This window comes from Pseudophryne corroboree, chromosome 2, assembly GCF_028390025.1.
Source record: "Pseudophryne corroboree isolate aPseCor3 chromosome 2, aPseCor3.hap2, whole genome shotgun sequence".
Classification (NCBI taxonomy): domain Eukaryota; kingdom Metazoa; phylum Chordata; class Amphibia; order Anura; family Myobatrachidae; genus Pseudophryne; species Pseudophryne corroboree.
Genome location: NC_086445.1, coordinates 217,971,590 through 217,992,669, shown reverse-complemented (window position 1 = coordinate 217,992,669; position 21,080 = coordinate 217,971,590). Strand labels below are relative to the sequence as shown.

At 41.9% G+C, this 21,080-nt stretch overlaps 1 protein-coding gene across 1 annotated transcript in view; it reads left to right on the top strand.

Moving 5' to 3' along the window:
- The window catches only part of LOC135010036 (solute carrier family 26 member 10-like), a 110,513-nt gene extending 91,253 nt beyond the window's left edge, over nt 1-19,260 (top strand). The window contains exons 14-18 of the mRNA XM_063952320.1: nt 5,280-5,340; nt 6,390-6,469; nt 8,720-8,774; nt 17,797-17,903; nt 18,206-19,260. Coding sequence (XP_063808390.1) covers nt 5,280-5,340; nt 6,390-6,469; nt 8,720-8,774; nt 17,797-17,903; nt 18,206-18,244 — 342 coding nt within the window. The 3' untranslated portion in view covers nt 18,245-19,260. The remainder of the gene's footprint in view (nt 1-5,279; nt 5,341-6,389; nt 6,470-8,719; nt 8,775-17,796; nt 17,904-18,205) is intronic.
- The last annotated feature ends 1,820 nt before the right edge of the window (nt 19,261-21,080 follow it).

The window sequence follows — 21,080 nt, the reverse complement described above, 5'->3', positions numbered from 1 at the left end:
CAGATAAGTCCCCTCAGTGCCACATATGTCCCCCCCCCCAAGTGCCAAATATGCTCCCCCAGTGCCTGCTACTTACCCTCCGTCGCTCCCGCGCTGTCTTCTGAAGGAGGGACACGGAGCGCACAGCGCGCGCCTCTCCTGTGTCCCTCCGGCATTTCCGGCGGCCACGGCGGGTCTATTAAAGGAAGTGCCGGTTCGTGAGCCAATCAGAGCTCACGAACGGGTACTTCCTTTAATAGACCCGCCGCTGCCACCGGAGATGCAGGAGGGACACAGGAGAGGCGCGCGCTGTGCGCTCCGTGTCCCTCCTTCACACTGCTCTTCCTGTCACACTGCTCTCCCTGCACTGACTCGAGTATAAGCAGAGGGGGCTTTTTAAGCACAAAAAAAAGTGCTGAAAAAGTTGGCTTATACTCGAGTATATACGGTACATATTAAGAACCAGAAGGACAATGGTAAACGGTCGGTCTATAGATCTACTCTAAAAAGGTCTACAATCAATAGGTCAACCACTAATGGTCCACATGCATTCGGTCAACAGGGTCAAAAGGTCAACTTGGAAAAGGTAGACAGTTCATAAGGTCAACAGGTTCAAAAAGTCGACAGGGTCAAAATGTCGACATGTCAATGGTTGTTACACAAGGACATTACAGTACCATGCTGGACAGACAGTAGCAATTATGAAAAATAAATATATTGTTTTGTATATTCTTATAAGATCAGACACCTTTAACAACTCAGTGCAATAACATAGATAAGCATCTACCTTCTGTCTCACTACTGGAGTAAAGGGAGGTAACACACGGAGAGATCCGTGCTTAAATTCTAAGCAATCTGACTAGATTGCTTAGAAGTTAAGCACGGATCTCTCCGTGTATATGCCCCCCAGCGATAGTGATGCGCGGCCCCGCGCGTCGCTATCGCCAGTGCTAGATTGGCCTGCAGGCACAATCTAGCACATTGCTTATTTCACCGCTGTGTAAAATGAGCAGCCTCCTGTCACACCCCCCTCGCTCAGCACACATCGCGCTGTGCTGAGCGGGGGGAGAGATGTGTGCTGAGCGGTCTGTGATAGATCGCTCAGCACACATCTCTGCCCATGTGTACTGCTCTTAAGATACTGGAATAACTATGATTTACCTGCAGACGGGATGCCAGCTGTCAATATAAAGAGCAGATATAGCGGCTTCTTTCTAATAAGATATATATCTTAAATTCTATAGATGAACTGAAGAAGATACAGGCTGTTATACCGTTCTCAGTGGTCACATGCTGAATTACTTTTACATTTTTTGCATGTTTCAAGTAGTGATGTGCACCGGACATTTTTCGGGTTTTGTGTTTTGGTTTTGGATTCGGTTCCACGGCCGTGTTTTGTATTCGGACGCGTTTTGGCAAAACCTCACCGAAATTTTTTTGTCGGATTCGGGTGTGTTTTGGATTCGGGTGTTTTTTTCAAAAAACCCTAAAAAACAGCTTAAATCATAGAATTTGGGGGACATTTTGATCCCATAGTATTATTAACCTCAATTACCATAATTTCCACTCATTTCCAGTCTATTCTGAACACCTCACACCTCACAATATTATTTTTAGTCCTACAATTTGCACCGAGGTCGCTGGATGGCTAAGCTAAGCGACACAAGTGGCCGACACAAACACCTGGCCCATCTAGGAGTGGCACTGCAGTGTCAAGACAGGATGGCACTTCAAAAAAATTGTCCCCAAACAGCACATGATGCAAAGAAAAAAAGAGGCGCACCAAGGACGCTGTGTGACTAAGCTAAGCGACACAAGTGGCCGACACAAACACCTGGCCCATCTAGGAGTGGCACTGCAGTGTCAAGACAGGATGGCACTTCAAAAAAATTGTCCCCAAACAGCACATGATGCAAAGAAAAAAAGAGGCGCAGCAAGGTCGCTGTGTGACTAAGCTAAGCGACACAAGTGGCCGACACAAACACCTGGCCCATCTAGGAGTGGCACTGCAGTGTCAAGACAGGATGGCACTTCAAAAAAATTGTCCCCAAACAGCACATGATGCAAAGAAAAAAAGAGGCGCACCACAGGTATAGAATGTAGATGGATAGTATACTTAATGAATGACGACACAGAGGTAGGTACAGCAGTGGCCTACCGTACTGCTATATATAGTATACTGGTGGTCACTGTGTCAGCAAACTGCAAAACTAAAATGCACCACGGGTATAGAATGTAGATGGATAGTATACTGAATGAATGACGACACAGAGGTAGGTACAGCAGTGGCCTACCGTACTGCTATATATAGTATACTGGTGGTCACTGTGTCAGCAAACTGCAAAACTAAAATGCACCACAGGTATAGAATGTAGATGGATAGTATACAGTACTTAATGAATGACGACACAGAGGTAGGTACAGCAGTGGCCTACCGTACTGCTATATATAGTATACTGGTGGTCACTGTGTCAGCAAACTGCAAAACTAAAATGCACCACAGGTATAGAATGTAGATGGATACTATACTTAATGAATGACGACACAGAGGTAGGTACAGCAGTGGCCTACCGTACTGCTATATTTAGTATACTGGTGGTCACTGTGTCAGCAAACTGCAAAACTAAAATGCACCACAGGTATAGAATGTAGATGGATAGTATACTTAATGAATGACGACACAGAGGTAGGTACAGCAGTGGCCTACCGTACTGCTATATATAGTATACTGGTGGTCACTGTGTCAGCAAACTGCAAAACTAAAATGCACCACAGGTATAGAATGTAGATGGATAGTATACTTAATGTATGACGACACAGAGGTAGGTACAGCAGTGGCCTACCGTACTGCTATATATAGTATACTGGTGGTCACTGTGTCCGCAAACTGCAAAACTAAAATGCACCACAGGTATAGAATGTAGATGGATAGTATACTTAATGAATGACGACACAGAGGTAGGTACAGCAGTGGCCTTCCGTACTGCTATATATAGTATACTGGTGGTCACTGTGTCAGCAAACTGCAAAACTAAAATGCACCACAGGTATAGAATGTAGATGGATAGTATACTTAATGAATGACGACACAGAGGTAGGTACAGCAGTGGCCTACCGTACTGCTATATATAGTATACTGGTGGTCACTGTGTCAGCAAACTGCAAAACTAAAATGCACCACAGGTATAGAATGTAGATGGATAGTATACTTAATGAATGACGACACAGAGGTAGGTACAGCAGTGGCCTACCGTACTGCTATATATAGTATACTGGGGGTCACTGTGTCAGCAAACTGCAAAACTAAAATGCACCACAGGTATAGAATGTAGATAGATAGTATACTTAATGAATGACGACACAGAGGTAGGTACAGCAGTGGCCTACCGTACTGCTATATATAGTATACTGGTGGTCACTGTGTCAGCAAACTGCAAAACTAAAATGCACCACAGGTATAGACTGTAGATGGATAGTATACTTAATGAATGACGACACAGAGGTAGGTACAGCAGTGGCCTACCGTACTGCTATATATAGTATACTGGTGGTCACTGTGTCAGCAAACTGCAAAACTAAAATGCACCACAGGTATAGAATGTAGATGGATAGTATACTTAATGTATGACGACACAGAGGTAGGTACAGCAGTGGCCTACCGTACTGCTATATATAGTATACTGGTGGTCACTGTGTCCGCAAACTGCAAAACTAAAATGCACCACATGAATAGAATGTAGATTGATAGTATACTTAATGAATGACGACACAGAGGTAGGTACAGCAGTGGCCTACCGTACTGCTATATATAGTATACTGGGGGTCACTGTGTCAGCAAACTGCAAAACTAAAATGCACCACAGGTATAGAATGTAGATGGATAGTATACTTAATGAATGACGACACAGAGGTAGGTACAGCAGTGGCCTACCGTACTGCTATATATAGTATACTGGTGGTCACTGTGTCAGCAAACTGCAAAACTAAAATGCACCACAGGTATAGAATGTAGATGGATAGTATACTTAATGAATGACGACACAGAGGTAGGTACAGCAGTGGCCTACCGTACTGCTATATATAGTATACTAGGGGTCACTGTGTCAGCAAACTGCAAAACTAAAATGCACCACAGGTATAGAATGTAGATGGATAGTATACTTAATGAATGACGACACAGAGGTAGGTACAGCAGTGGCCTACCGTACTGCTATATATAGTATACTGGTGGTCACTGTGTCAGCAAACTGCAAAACTAAAATGCACCACAGCTATAGAATGTAGATGGATAGTATACTTAATGAATGACGACACAGAGGTGGGTACAGCAGTGGCCTACCGTACTGCTATATATAGTATACTGGTGGTCATTGTGTCAGCAAACTGCAAAACTAAAATGCACCACAGGTATAGAATGTAGATGGATAGTATACTTAATGGATGACGACACAGAGGTAGGTACAGCAGTGCACTCTGCACTGTACTCCTCCTATATAATATTAATTATACTGGTGGTCCCCAGTCCGCACAATAAAGCAGAACACTGAGCACAGATATGGAGTGTTTTTCAGGCAGACAACGTATACTGGTGGTCACTGTCAGCAAAACTCTGCACTGTACTCCTGCTATATAATACAGCTGCTCCCCAGTCCCCACAATTAAGCAGTGTGAGCACAGATATATTTTGCAGCACACTGAGCACAGATATGGAGCGTTTTTTTCAGGCAGAGAACGGATAAAACTGGTGGTCACTTATCAGCAAAACTCTGCACTGTACTCCTCCTAACAGCTGCTCCCCAGTCCTCCCCACAATTAAGCAATAAAGCAATCAAGTTCAACAATAAACGGAGAGGACGCCAGCCACGTCCTCTCCCTATCATCTCCAATGCAGAAGTGAAAATGGCGGCGATGCGCGGCTGCTTATATAGAATCCGAATCTCGCGAGAATCCGACAGCGGGATGATGACGTTCGGGCGATCTCGGGTTAGCCGAGCAAGGCGGGAAGGTTCGAACCTGCCTCGGACCCGTGTAAAATGGGTGAAGTTCAGGGGGGTTCGGTTTCCGAGAAACCGAACCCGCTCATCACTAGTTTCAAGATGATTTCATTTGATACAGTGGGGATTATTTATAAAGCATTGGGTTGTAAAACGCTGCACTTATGATTGTGTTTTTGCTTGATATTTAAAAGTGAAATGGTTTTACTAGCCTTATCTTGCTAATAAAAGCATTGCCCTTTTAAATATTTGGCACCGGGTTGCTTCATAAATAAAACCCAATGTCTTCATCATTTTATTTTGCAGGACACAGGAATAGCAAATCCAGTTTATCATGCAGACGAGTGCAACATAACAACAAAAGAAGGTACAGAAAACTTTGTTTACCAGTTTGTTTGATAGAGTATGCTGTAGCTGCACTGTGAGGGAATCCTTATGTTATCTTCCATTGCTAGAACCTTGTGCTCAGTCAGAGGAGTAAATGTAATAGAGTCCGAGTTTCCAGAGGTAAGGGAATTATTTACAAGGCAAAACCAACCTGGTTTTGCCTGTAAATGATTGCCGCTTTAAAAATACTGTACAGCCATTCCCGGGTGAAATCCAGAACCTCTGGCAACTCGGACTCTATTACATTTACCCAATAGTGTCATACTTACAATTGAGATTTTCGTGGATACAGTATACTTGTAAGACTTAGGGCCTCAAAAAGTGCTAATTCCATTCAAATTCCAAACTACTAGAAAGATTGAGATGTGTCATAATCCTGCCCCAATAAGCTCTAATGCATGTATGCAGAAGCCATCACTTTACCACATATCATGCATGGCTTTGCTAAGGCAAGAATAGTGGATACAATGAGGCAGGGGAGGGCTGCCGGGCAGGTCCTCGACGCCTGGCTGTGCAGTTATCCACCATTTACGGGCAGTGCCGATATGACAAGCTTTCCTATGCACCAGAAGTGAGCGTGATGTGCCTTTCGGGTAAAGGAACACTTGTCCGTGTCGGATACTGAATTCCTCCGTATGCCCAAAAAGAGGAATCTTTTTTTTTTTTTTTTTTGCAGTCTGTTACAGTGCACCGTCTCATTGCAACTGTCCAACTTTTTATATTTACAGCATCTTAATAAATTTATGATGTTGTATTCAAAAGGATTATCTCTACTTTGCGTTGACAATCCTGAATACATTTACAAATGGAAGAGATAAATATCTTTTTTCTGTTTAAAGCGGCAATAAATAAATTTGGCTTATTTAATTAAAAAAACCTAAACTATTTATACAAACTGAACCTTGGGAGTATCGGTCATGTTTCTAAATTAATAATTCACTTTAACTGAATGTATTTAGAATAGTGTTGTTACAGCCACTTGTTAATGGATCAATAATTACTAATGCATAAACGTACATGTCGTGGCAGACACTGAAATCAAGTCACTTATTATTGACTGCAGTGGAGTGATATTTATTGACATTACTGGTGCTCGTCTGTTTATACAGGTAAGTGGAAATTGATTTGCATCATCATCATTATTATTATCAACAATAACATTATTCTTTATTTGTACGGCTCTACAACTTTCTGCTGCTCTAAGAAGAGTTACAAATCATGCAAGGTACAGATTGAACATCAAGAGGCATATTTCCATGTAGAAATTATGTGATTCATCAAGTTCGGCTTATTTTTTGGACAAAGAAACTGTACATCATAGACAAACGAGACAAAGAAACTGTACATCATACTGAGCTGGCGTACAGTTCCCCAAATGTCTTCACAAGCTGCCATTTACACGGCAGCTTGTGTAGCTGTGGGATCTATTCACTTCCTCACTTATTTGTTCTCTTGTTCTGCGCCTTGGAGTTCCACCTCCGTTCCACTTCGCAACTCCACTCACTGCTACTGCATTCCCTCCTTGTCCCCGTCTCCTCCCGCTGATGCCTGCAAGTGCTTGCCCCCAGTAATTAAAATAAAAATGTTTCTATATTATTTATATATACACATACAGTATATAGACTTTATTCCCTATTACTCCGGTTGCGTGCTTCGCATCACTGTTAAAGGCGTATGCACAGAATATTATAAACCAAGCAAAGATTATCTGGAGAATGGGTTCCCAACCACGGTACTCAACACAAACTAACAGTCCAGGTTAAAGGATAACCATACTTGAGCATAGGTAACTTAATTAGTACCACACTTATTTGTATTTAACCATCTGTGCTCAAGCATAGATATCAGTAAAACCTGGACTGTTAGTGTGCTTTGATGCCTTGATTCACTGCTACACATTTTTCCTACTGATTTTAATTTAGTGTTTATCAGTGCCACCCTAGATAATGCCAGGTGGGCCGCACATTGGTATAATAATGGGTGTGGTGTTTGGAGGGCGAGCTAGTTGAATGTTAATCATGGACTGCACAGGGCCATCTTAACACATGGGCACGCTGGACCGTTGCCAAGAATCCCACGATTCTAGGGGCCTTCAGTCGGAGCTTCTGCCTCGCGTGCTGGTGCTTCCGGAGCTTCTTGGGAGGCAGGTAGAGAATGATGCCCGGCTGCTTTGATTGTGAATTACACACAATAACAGTGGCCAGATAGCATTCTCTACCTGCCTCCCAGCCTGCAGCCAGACAGTCTATGGCTGTCGGCATGCTGATTGGTGGATGGCTGAAGCTATCTACTAATTAGAATGCTGAGAGCCATTCACTGTATGGAACCATGTTAAAAAGATGGCGCAAGACCACAGGAAAGGGTAAGTTGTTTTTTGTATTTACTCCCGTTAATGGGTGTGCAGGAGCCCAGTGCTTTGCTTTGCCCAGGGCCTAAAATGCTGTTAAGATGGCCCTGACTGTGCAGGCTAATCATGCCCCACCTGCAGTCTAGTTATGCCTCACTTGTGGGCGGGCCACACCACTTTGGTAGCATGCTGTTTTGTGGACGTTTCTGGCACCGGTATTTTGCAAACATCTGTTCACTTGAAAGTTTTTATTATATGTGCAAGTACCTGCAATTGGTTATTAAAAACGTGTTTTGAAAATACATTGCATGCTATTTCCTTGCTGTAAAAAGTGGCTTTCATGATTTCAACTTTCCCTTTTCTACAAGGCTGTTTTGCCTTAAATCCCCTTTTAATGCACATGGTGGAGGATATACACGCAGACTTACAGAACAGATTTACAGAGCAGGCGATTCCCACCCTCTACCACTAATTCTGCCTCTTCAGCCCACCAATGTAGTTACTTTTCCATTGTAACTTAACTTAACTTGTTGGAACTGCAAGTTTGAAATGTGCTTTTGTTGGTGGACTACTGTAAGTTAGTTATACGTTGGCCTGACATAATGCTCCACTTCAGCCTGCTTTAAAAAAAAGTCTGGTTCTCCTCTGTTAAAGCCCAATTTCACAAGTAGTCCCACATCAGGGACACAGGGTTGGACACTTGCTATTCAGATAAGTGGGGAGGGAAGTGTATGTTTTGATCTATATTTAAATATGGAATTAGCATTTAACCCTGTACACATGGTGATTTCATAAATCAATTTTGGCAGTACTGACCACATTATCCCCATACTGTATCTCTGAAAGTGTGCACTACCACAATTGCAAAGGACTGTGAAAGTGACTGCCTGTGTAGTCAATAATAAGCAATAGTAGTGTACTTCTTACTAACTTGTATGACTGTGTAGCCATCATCAGAATATTATGTATTATAGTACAGTATATATCATCACATGATGTTTGTGTTTTTCAGATGTGTGTAAAATGTCAGAAAGCTGGGATGCTTCTACTTCTTGCTGGATGTAATGGTGCGTGTTTATTATTGTATAGATAATACAGAACTATGGAGTGGGTAGAGAAAACAACAACAAAGTTATGTATTTATTTATGTAATTTGAATTTAATTTGAATCTATTTATCATGGAATTTTAAATTAGTAATATTTTGGTCTGAGTTTACTATGAAATGTAAAGGGTAAGTCATGCCCAGGTGATTAGTTAAACGTTTACACTCTTTTGTATTCCAAATATAATGAATGAAATTAGATTATACTGAAGTAACTGATAGTTATTTAATTTTTAGAGGTATCTGCTCCCACTGCATTCACATGTGGGTTCTAGTATCAGGCCTTATTGTATGTACTTTTCTGTATAACACATACTGTATAAACCTTACTTCATTATGTCTTACTGTATGTAGAGTATTTGCTTACTTTCTGGCTAGTCTTGCATTATGCTACTTGAATATCTTGCCTTTGGGCCTAATTCAGAGATAGACGCAGCCGCGTGGTCGCTCACAGCGGCTATGTCCATCTGGTCTGACCGCAGGGCACGTGCGCAACCTTACACATTGCGGAAGTATCCAGGAAGGATGTGGGCCGCAGTATGATTGACAGCGGCGGCCGTCTGAGGGGCGTCGTTGCGGCATTGCGTGGCATAGCAAATGGGGGCATGTTGGGAGTGTTTTTCGGAGCAGCTGCTTGACATCACACGCTGCAACTCTGAAAAAAAAAATGTCCACCAATCGCCTGACGCGCTGCCAGGAGTCAACCATAGTCCGATACGTCCGCAATCTAATTGCATCGGGAGGCGGCCTTACACATGCTGGGCAGCCTTGCCCTGTGCTTGACGGCCCTCAGCATGTGCAGAGAGGAATGTAGATCTGCCTGCGAACGCATCCATCTGCATTCATCTCTCAATACTCCCCTTTGTCCTCTAACTGTGGCTTTGATTGCTTCTGAGCTGCTGTTTCAATGAATAACCAATCCACTACTGAAATAAATAATTAAAAGCACCTGAACTCATGTGCAAATAATGGCTAGATTTAGCCTTACTGACTCATCACAAAATCTCCTGAACCATAAGGACTAGGAACTGAAAGTTGGACAGTAGCTTGTTTTTGTGATGTAGGCACGCAGGGATTTTTTTTAAAATTCCACCCATGAAGGGGTTAAAAGGGGTGAGATAATTCCCCCCTCACAGAGGATAGTTAAGACAGCCCACCCAGCCGGGGCTATAAAGAATGCATGGTGCCGGCGATACCAAGTCGCAGAGGGGGGAGGACACAAGGTTCTGTTCCTGGACTTCCTTGCATTGGCAGTTGCAGAGCACTCCATTATTCAAGTAGGGTAGCCAAATAAACTGCCACCCCTAAACACTGTCAAACATAGCTGAGTGTGGCTCCCCTATTTGAATAATAGACTGCTCTAAAATTGCCACTGGCAAGGAAGTGCAGCCTTATGGTTCAGGAGATTTTGTGATGAGTCAGTGGTATTTGCCTTTTATATATATATATATATATATATTTCAGATATAAGTACTTAACCAACCTATTTCCAGTCAGGAGAGGATAGTGTCTTAATTATCAGAGGTTAACCTGTCATTTGAACTAAACATTGCCGAATCTCTCAAAGAGCAATAGGAGGAAAGGAGAGATAGATATTTTGAATCTTATATGCATTAGAGCAGTGGTTCTCAAACTCGGTCCTCAGGACCCCACACAGTGCATGTTATGCAGGTAATCCAGCAAGTGCACAGGTGTATTAATTACTCACCGACACATTTGAAAAGGTCCATAGGTGGAGCTAATTATTTCACTTGCGATTCTGTGAGGAGACCTGCAAAACATGCACTGTGTGGGGTCCTGAGGACCGAGTTTGAGAACCTGTGCATTAGAGGAAAGCTTGATAGTCAGCAACTGCTTATCTGCTGTATAAAGGGTACCGACAGCTCTCCCAGTGACCTTAAGTGTTGTGCAAAAATCTTTACCATTTTACATCACAGGAGGAGTCCTAAGGAGAGTCAGAAGCTAAGCAAGGAGACCTAGGGCCCTTTGGAATAGAGTTAGCCTATCCCTGCTAACCTTATATATTTAATGGCTTATATACAGTGAGTAGAGCTTGGCTTGTCATCCCAGCATTTATAGCACTGAGCAGGGCAGCATAAGAGGCAGGACGGGGCCGAGAAGGAGGCGGATTAATACTCCTCAGCGCCAGCCTTTTGACAGAATCAATCCGGGGTAGGCCCACCCGGAGGTACGGCCTGACAAAGATTGGCAGAGGCGGGTGGAGCATGTCCTGTTGTAAGTCTGATTAGTTTATCAGGATGTCCTTTTAAATCATACGCACGGAGCTGCCCCCTTAGTACTTTCTGGGGCTGATTCATCCCTGCACACAGTCCCCAGTTGGTTGCAACTGACTGATGGTTATGGGACTTCATAAATGGGAAATCTTTACATAGAAGGTAAAGACAAAACTAAATCAGGAATTGCTTTCTCTGTGATTATTTGGATTGGTGCAGGGTGCATACAAACTCCACACAGAAATTTCATATAGACAGAGTTTTTAAAAATGCTATAATGAATTAATTTTGATGGTCAGATCATTGATGCCTATTTGTTTGGGGAAAAACCCCTATGACTGATGGTGGGCTGATGGAGTGTTTGTACAAACTCCACACAGAGATTTTACATGGAAACCATCTTACCTATTGAAAGGCACTATTGATACTTACCATTTGAGATATTAAAGCAATATATGGTACTGCATTGGTTCTATAATTGATATTGAATCTGTTTGGTAAACTAGTATGTTTTGACAGGGTCACACTGACGTTAAGCAATTCAAAGGTACAGCTCACATAGAGGATTTTTTCACATCTCTATTTTTAATATCCAGACCATTATGATCTAGTGATATTTTGTGATTTCTGTAATGTACTCGATGCTATCTTATTTGATTAAGAAATTTCTTCTTTTTTTTGTGATCACTGTTGTATTGGTGGAGAGTGTATACAAGCTCCACAACAGAGTTTTCTTATGGAGAGAGCTTTTCAAAATTCCATAATGAATAATTTTTGATGCTCAGATCCATATTGCCTATTTTGTTGGCGAGGATCTCTTTCCTTGTGACTGATGGTGGGCCAATGGTGAGTTTGTATGAACTCTACACAGAGATTCTATTTGGTAACTATAATACAAATGGAAAGGCACTTTAGATACTTACCCTGTTTGGTGGTCAAAGTGAGAGTACAGAGAAGCCCACTCTCTCAAAGTATTGTAACAAGGTAATATACCTCTGAGAGTTTTTTGGGTATTCCAATACCTTATATATTTTGCTTGGATTACTGTATCAATAAGTTTATGATTATAAGTCTTTATATGTTGCCATGTCGCTTTGTGATTTGATCTATTTTAATTGTGAATATTAAAAGTTACATTTTATAAAAAAAAATTTGTAAAGCGTGCCCCAGGATAGACGTAAAGTCTCTTTTTGTCTTTATCTTTTGTGTAAAGATTTTCTATTTATACAGTTTATTGAACTATTTTTTCTGGGAGCACCGCCAATCAAGTGCTAGGAGAATTTGACCTCTTATTGCCTTTATGTTGGTTTCGATTTTCTAACCAAATTGCTGTGTGACTCAAACACAGGTCCTGTGCGATTTCAAAAAACCTTTTTCTTACTACAATTAATTCTCTGAGGTTATGGGACTGGCCATGCACCAGGACTATGTTTAGGGGAGGAGCCGGGGTCATTTCACAAAAGGAGGCTTGTTACCTCTTTTTTGTGGAGCGGTGAGGCCAGTGTCCGCATCTTTTGACTTAGTTTTACTGGCCTCGGCAGCAGAGATGTGTCGGACATTCTAAGCAACCTTAGGCTGTGTACACACTAGTAAGTAGAGATGTGCACCAGACACTTTTCTGGTTTTGGTTTTGGATCTTGATCTCCGTTTGGTTTTTGGTTTTGGATCTGGATATTTTTTTAAAAACAGCTAATATTACAGAATGTGGGGGTATTTTTGATCCTACAGTATTATTAACCTCAATAACATAAATTTCCACTTATTTCCAGTCTATTCTGAACACCTCACAGATCAGAATATTGTCAAAAGGTTGCACCGAGGTAGCTGGATGACTTATCTAAGCGACACAAGTGGGCGGCACAAACACGTGGCCCATCTACGAGTGGCACTGCAGTGGCAGACAGGATGGCAGTTTTAAAAACTAGGCCCCAAAGAGCACATAATGCAGAGAAAAAAAAGGTGCAAGATGGAATTGTCCTTGGGTCCTCCCACCCACCCTTATGTTGTTTAAACAGGACATGCACAGTTTAATAAACCCATCATTTCAGCAACAGGTGGTCCCCCTGGAAAAAGCTCGCCAAGTTCTCCGAATCATGGCTAGCTACAAACATACCACTCCATATTTGATGACTTTTCGCATTATGAGACGAGACAAGAGGAAGAGGACAGTGTCAAAAAGCTGGTTAAAAATTAGAGAGGCACACGCAATCAGGAACAACACACAGGTTTTCACCTCCATTCCTATATTGATGTGGAACAGAAAGGACTTTAACCAAGCAAATGTATAATTACCACATTACTGGACAAACTGAAAAACTTATGGCCAAAGCTTCCGAATTTGTACCTCCTTCTCCATTTTCAGGGATTAATGTAATTTCGGATTTAATACTGGGATGCAAATAAACTGGTGTATACCACAGGATCAGGATTGGATATTTTCCCCTCCATGGAGTCTGGAGACTTATTTAGTGAAAATCTCGTTGGTTCTTCTTTCCATTTTTTTACTGCATTTTTATTTACATATTTTGTGGCAGATGCCTTATTTTCATTTTTCACAACTCCCAGTTACACGCATGTGAGCATACCTGTGTGTCCCAGTTACATGCATGTGAGCATACTTGTGTGCCTTTTTTGTTTTATTCATATTTTATTTTTAAATAAAGCAGCCCCTTAGATGTTTTAGCAGCCTCCCGTGAGCCCCCACAGCAGCCCTGGATCAGGCAAGATGAGTTCGGGTGGGTTCGGTACAGTACTAAGCAGGACTGTGCAGTGATTTTTTTTGTTATTCAGCCCCTGCCCTAGTGGAGCTTACCACTCTAGTCAAAACTAATTTCAAATTACAAGTAGGACTGTGGGAGGAAGCAATGCTAACCTCTGTGCCAACAGCATGCCTCAGCCTGGCAAACTGGGCCCTTATTCAGTAACTGCTTGTGCCCCACAGGAGCTCCTGGCCCATCCAGTGCTGCAGTGCAATGGAAAGCTGATGCAATACAAAATCACTGAAACTCTGTTTTTCTAACACCGCTAGGTCTTGCGATAACCCTACGCAGCCCTTATATTGTACAATTATTAAGGAGAAAACAGAAAATAAAGGAAAAGAACCGTGTATACCAAATGCGCATTTTATAAATAATCCCAAAATGTGGACCATTAATAATAAATCAAAATTAAGGTTGACTAATTGGAGCCATTCATTTGAGTCCCTAACATGCAATAATTGAGTAGAACCTCTCTCTAAAGCTGGGTACACAGTGCACACAAGAAGATATATCTACTAGAAATGAGCGGGTTCAGACAGGGCATTTATACGGCAGCGCCTCTGGACTTATACAGCAGATAGGCAGCACCCCTGGATTTATACAGCAGATACGCAACACCCCATGACTTATACAGCATAGGCAGAACACCTGGAGAATTACACAGCACAGCAGACAGGCAGCAGCACCCCTGGACTTAAATGGCAGTTGAGCAGCACCCCTGGACTGATAGGGCAGAGGGGCAGCACCCCTGGAATGATGTGGCAGACAAAGAAAAGACATGCAAGATGGAATTGTTCTTGGGCCCTCCCACCCAGCCTTATGTTGTATAAACAGGACATGTACACTTTAACAAATCAATAATTTTAGCGACAGGATCTGCCACATGACTGTGGCTAAAATGATTGGTTTGTTTGGGCTCCCACCAAAAAAGAAGCAATTAATCTCTCCCTGCACAAAGTGGCACTACAGAGGCAAGAAGTTGTCCTCATTTTCATCCTATGATTCCCCCCCCCCCCCTTCAGTGTTTACATCCTCATTCTCAAAGAGAAATAATTCCACACCAGAGAGGTGGATTTTTTGGGTATTTTGCCCAGGCATGATAATGGGCTTTTTCATCCCATGGCCAACAACTGTCTCCACTGGTGCCTTATTCAAACAAACCAAATCACCATCAGAATCCTCATCGTCAACTTACTTCTCAGCGCCAGATACACCAATATCCTCCTCATCCTGGTGTACTTCTACAGTGACATCATTAATCTCAATATCAGCAACTGGACTGGCTGTGCTCCTCCCAGCACTTGCAGGGGGCATGCAAATGGTAGTAGGAGCCTCCTCTTTCAGTCTTGGGAAGGTTAGGCCTAGATATAGCAACCGCGGACACACTTGGACTCTCCTTGGGGATTTGTGATATCTCTGAACGCACAATTGTTTTTTCCTGTGCTTTAACAAGCTTAATTTTTAAAAATTTTCATGAGGGCGGCGGGCTTCCATCCTCATGAGAAACTGAACCACCAGTCATGAACATAGGCAAAGACCTTTGCCTTTCTTTGCCACTTCGTGTCGTGAATTGCATATTGTTAATTTTACGTTTATTATCAGATAATTTCTTTTTTTTTTTTTGTTCTCAATTTTTGCTTCTTGGATTTTACATGCCCTCTATTACATTGGCCATCGGCCTTAGCAGACGACGTTGATGGATTTGCATCGTCAATGTCATGACTGGTGGCAGCAGCAGCTTCAGCACTAGTACTAGGAACTGGAGGTAGTTCTTGATCTTTCACTATTTTTTCCTCCAAATTTTTGTTCTCCATTTCACAGGACAGCACCCCTTTATTATTACAGCACACAGAACAGTGCCCCTTTATTTTCTCAGCACCCGTGTATTCTTACAGCATATTTTCACCATCTTTATCTTGAAACCATTATGTCATTATTTTAACAAAAAAACAATAAAAGTTACGTTTTAAGTCATTCACCAGTACACGTTTATTTTAACGCATAACTGTTGCAATTGATTTATTATTAAGAGTGCTCCCAAAGAGTTTTTTTTTTGTCTTTTCTTTCCCTATAATATTGTAGCATACAAGACAGGGCCAGTGTACCTTTATTTTCACAGCACTTCTGTAATTTTACAGCATACAGGACAGGGACAGTGTACCTTTATTTTTAGAGCACCCCTGTATTTTTACAGCATACAAGGCAAGGCCAGTGTACCTTTACAACACCCCTGTATTTTTTTACAGCATACAGGACAGAACCAGCACCATTGTATTTTCACAGCACCCCTGTATTTTTTACAGCATACAGGACAGGGCCAGTGTACCTTTATTTTCACAGCACCTCTGTATTTTTTATAGCATACAGGACAGGGCCAGTTTACCTTTAATTTCACAGCATCCAGTGTACCTTTATTTTCACTGCACCCCTGTAATTTTACAGCATGCAAGACAGGGCCAGTGTACCTTTACAACACCCCTGTATTTTTTACAATATACAGGACAGAACCAGCACCGCTGTATTTTCACAGCATCCCTGTATTTTTACAGCATACAGGACAGAGCCAGCACCCCTGTATTTTAACAACACCCTTGTAATTTTACAGCATGCAAGACAGGGCCAGTGTACTTTTACAACACCCCTGTATTTTTTACAGCATACAAGACAGTGCCCCTGTACAGCACAGTGACAGGACAGCAATACCCATGTACAGCACCCCTAACAGCACAGGAAACACAGTGATAGGACAGCACCCCTAACAGCACAGGACAGCACAGCACCCCTAACAGCACACAGGACAGCACCCCTAAAGAGCACACACTGACCCCACCCGACACCACCACCCACAGAGACACAGAGGTCTATCTCCCTCCCAAGTCCGAAGTGAAAATGGCGGCGATGCGCGGCTCCTTATATGGAATCCAAAATCTGGGAGAATCCAACAGTGGGATGATGACGTTTTGCCTCATTCTGGGATCCGAGTCTAGTGGGAAGGCCCGAGCCAGACTCGGATCCGGGCTTGGATCCTGACGTTCGGGGGGATTCGGATCTCGGAGATCCGACCCCGTTCATCTCTACTAGTTAGATGTGCGCCCCATGCAATATTGTATACAATTTCCCAATATACGATATTGGGCATACACACTATACAATGAAACAATAAGATAAGATAAAATAATATCTTAAGAAGCTGGAGTTTTTTTTAAAGGCTGTGTACGTCTTTATAGGCTATATAAAGCCCACCATTTTGCTCAGTGCAGTTTTGCTCTGTAATTTGTTCAACACTTCACATATATAGTACTGTTTTATTGATTTATTTATAGATTTAATTTGTGGCTCTTCAGCTGTTGTGTAACTACACATCCCAGCATGCCATGCCACACTTTTACCAGTCCATTATAGCAAAACTTTGTCGTGGCATGCTGGGACTTGTAGTTTCACATCAGCAGCAGAGGCCTGGCCGGGCAGTCGCGGGCAGCACCATGTCCGTGCACAAATATAGTGACACATATACATTGGTGGTCAGCAGAAAACACTTTATAAAAACATTGTAAACACACCTAATCAGGCGTTCAACTTGTGCTGATATGCTGCTGTTTGTGAGGACGAGGGGCAAGGCAGATGACAACACAGTAAAATCTTATGGTGTTATGGTCGGATGTACACACTAGTGAGAAACCACTCAATAGTGCATTATCCAGACTGCATGCAGGTCAGATGTTGGATGTCCACGGTAGCGCGCATCATATGGTAAATTGTGTGCACACACTATGCGATATTGTATGCAAGCATACAATGTCAGCAATATTGTATACAATATCTCATAGTGTGTATGCAGCTTTAGGGTTACTTAAATGGCCAATTCTATTACATCTACGTATTTGTACATGGCCTGTGATTACCCGGGTGACAGTCCCTTGTGTGCATCGTTGAAATGGGAGCTGAACAGTCTGCATAATGTATTACCTGTTATCTTCTCATTTACCTTTCAGCTAAAGTGCTTAGAACCTTGGTGTCCATTGGAATCATGGATCATCTGAGTAATCAGCAAGTGTTTGTGACTGTGCATGATGCTGCATCTTATGCTGAGCAAAATATGGTAAGAGGCTCTAGTATTATCTATACAGGTTCTCTTCTAAAAATGGACAGATATGAGGTAAAAATGATGAAGGAAAAGCATGCAACTCTTTTCTGATGACTCAGTGCATCATTTCTGTTACGACCTGTGCCCATACCTCATTACACAATCTACAGACTAAAGAGGTCTGGAAAGGGCTTTGTAATTCAAAGCTTTTTTATCCACGGTGGCATTAGAACTTTAAACATGATGGTTATATTTTTTTTGGGGGGGGGGATTCAATGATATTGCTCTATGCTTTCTGAAATGTATTTTCTTAATAGGACACCCTGACAAGTAAAAGCCCCATGGTGTGGGTGTAAGAATCTAATTTGCTGGGAGTCTGGAAAGACGAAACACAAGCTTTTACTCTGGATGGAAAGTCAGACCTGGAGATACAGAGCAGGGTTTGGGTTTAAGCCCGTTAAGTACTGTGAGATGCCATTCGAAGCCTTGAAGGAATTGGATGGGATAAAAAGCAGAACTGCGTATTACACATATAAGCCCATATAGGGTAAATCGCTGACTGTGTAATAAAATTAGGGATTATTTGCTGACTGATTCAGCAAGAATAGATCATAGGCATATCTCAGACTACTGCCTGATTTATTTAAATTAGTATGCAAAGATGTCAGTGATTATCATCACTGACAAATGTTTCATAATCCATCATATGAATAACCATCCATTAGGTGTATTGTTATAGACTTAGGGCCTAACTTATGTTTGTATGCATTGCCGATGTTCACGCAACTGAGCGATTATCAGCAAACCACGCCTATGCTGCCATCGCACTGCGTGAGTGCCAAGGTACCTTGGCAATGCCACTTGCAGTTAGATTTTTAAAACAAAGTGATTGACAGGAAGTGAATGTTTGGGGGAGGTAACTGGGAGTGGCAGCAGAAACTCATACATGTTATGGCTGCTTTCAGGGCATGTATCTGACTTCAGCTGTGGTTATGTATGTAGAGAAACATGGTGTCAGCATCACTCCGGCTACGTCGATGTTCCTCGTTATTGCGTTGGTTCGTCGTATGGGTACGCAGTTGCTGAGGACTTTGTGATGGCTCCGGAGGATGTCTGTATTCTATTATAGAATATATATTCTATGTTCGCAGCTGCATAGGCATGTGCATACAAACAGAATTAGGCATTTCAGTTGACACTTTGCTGCTGGACATGTTATCTATTCACATCACTTGCGGTGCAATATACAACCATTGATTTGAAATTATAATTTATTTTGCCTGGTTATTTTGTCTGATTTTCAATTGGAGATGCCATACTGTATTCTAAGTCAAGCTAAAAATAAATATCTGTAGATTTCAGTAGCTATAAACTCATAAATGTGAGAGTGTGTGTTTTATTGATACCAGTGTTCATTTTGACAATGATTTAAAATGTAGTTTTAGTCTTAGTCGCTTACTTACAAATATTGGTTTAAAGACACATTTTAGTCTATTTTTTTCTTTGTTTTAGTCAAGATTTAGTCCAGTGGATCTCATTTGTCAATTTAGTCTAATTTTAGTCAATGTTTCAGTCAAAACTTTTGAAAACAGTTTAATGATACTGTAACAGATTTTGCTGAAGAACATTTCTCTAAAATTCCCTTGAGAAGGTTATACACCAAACTATAAATTTAGTAATCTAGGCTCAGTAGGCTGGCTTTCCGTAGTAATTCCATATATCATAAACAAATGAGTGCCTTAAGTCTATTAGAACAAACACGTGCAATACAAAATCATATCTCCTTCACAGCAGGTCATAATTATTTTCTGAAAATATCTAGAACATTGAATTGTTTTATAAAAATGTAAAATCCTATTTTAAGGGGGGAGGGGTGTAATAGGGTAAAAAAAAACCCACAGCAACAGGAGAACTCACTCAAAATATCTCACTTTCTGTTTCTCCCTATTACACCCCCCCCCCCCCCGTGTTAAATGTTTTTGTATTGAATTTTAGTCTTAGTCATTATTTATTTATTTATCTATTTAGTCAGTTTATCTCAGTTTTAATTTTAGTCTAATGTCAGTCATTTTAGTCCTGAAAATAAAGTCTAATGTTAGTCATTTTATGTCCTGAAATAAAACTTTCATTAACGATTACATTTAGTAAACATTTTAGTTGACACAATTAACACTGACTGATACATATATTGTAATAATAAAAGCGATCTGGTTGTTAACAATTGTGACTAGCTGATGTGCTCGGTTTCAATTGGGCAAAGGTGTGCTTGGCGTCACTCCCTTAGGAGTCGAATTTTGAAAAATCCCTGCTTAGTGGGTGGCTGCAAATAACTATCACAGTTTCCAGGCGACCCAGCAGGTTACAGGTTTCAGATCATCCAGCAGGTGAACAGGGAAAGTTCACCAACTGACACATTATCTAGAGCACAATAGTGATGCATTTTTAAATGGCAGGTAGATGTTTTGCCACATAATTCCGAAACAAAGCAAGAAATTACAATACCAATATTTTTCTGCAAATCTGCGGACCATAGGGGTCATTCAGTGTTGTTCGCTTGCTAGCAGTTTTTAGCAGCCGTGCAAATGCATTGTCGCCGCCCACCGGGGAGTGTATTTTCGCTTTGCAGAAGTGCGAACGCTTGTGCAGCAGAGCGCCTGCAAATTCTTTTTGTGCAAAACAAGACCAGCCCTGTAGTTACTTATCCTGTGCGTTGATTCTAATGACGGTGGGCGGCTTTTGACGTCACACGCCCTCCCAGCGTTCGCCCAGCCATGCCTGCATTTTTCCCGACACGCCTGCGTTTTTCAAAGCACTCCCTGAAAACGGTCAGTTGACACCCAGAGACGCCCACTTCATGTCAATCTTCCTGCGTTCGGCCGTGCGACTGAAAGCTTCGCTAGAACCTGTGCAAAACCACAATGCTCTTTGTACCCGTATGTCGCACGTGCGCATTGCAGTGCATACACATGCGCAGATTAGCCTTTTTTTGCACTGATTGCTATGCAGCGAACAACGGCAGCTAGCGATCAACTCGGAATGACCCCCCAAGACCTTTAATTTGCTATATGTGCCCTGTTCAGACAATGGCATCATAGAAATATGTCACTCATAAAAGTTGTCCCTCTGCTATTAATATGTAGATAACTGTTATCGAAATAGGAAAAAATACTCCCCCTGTGGAAAACGTTATAC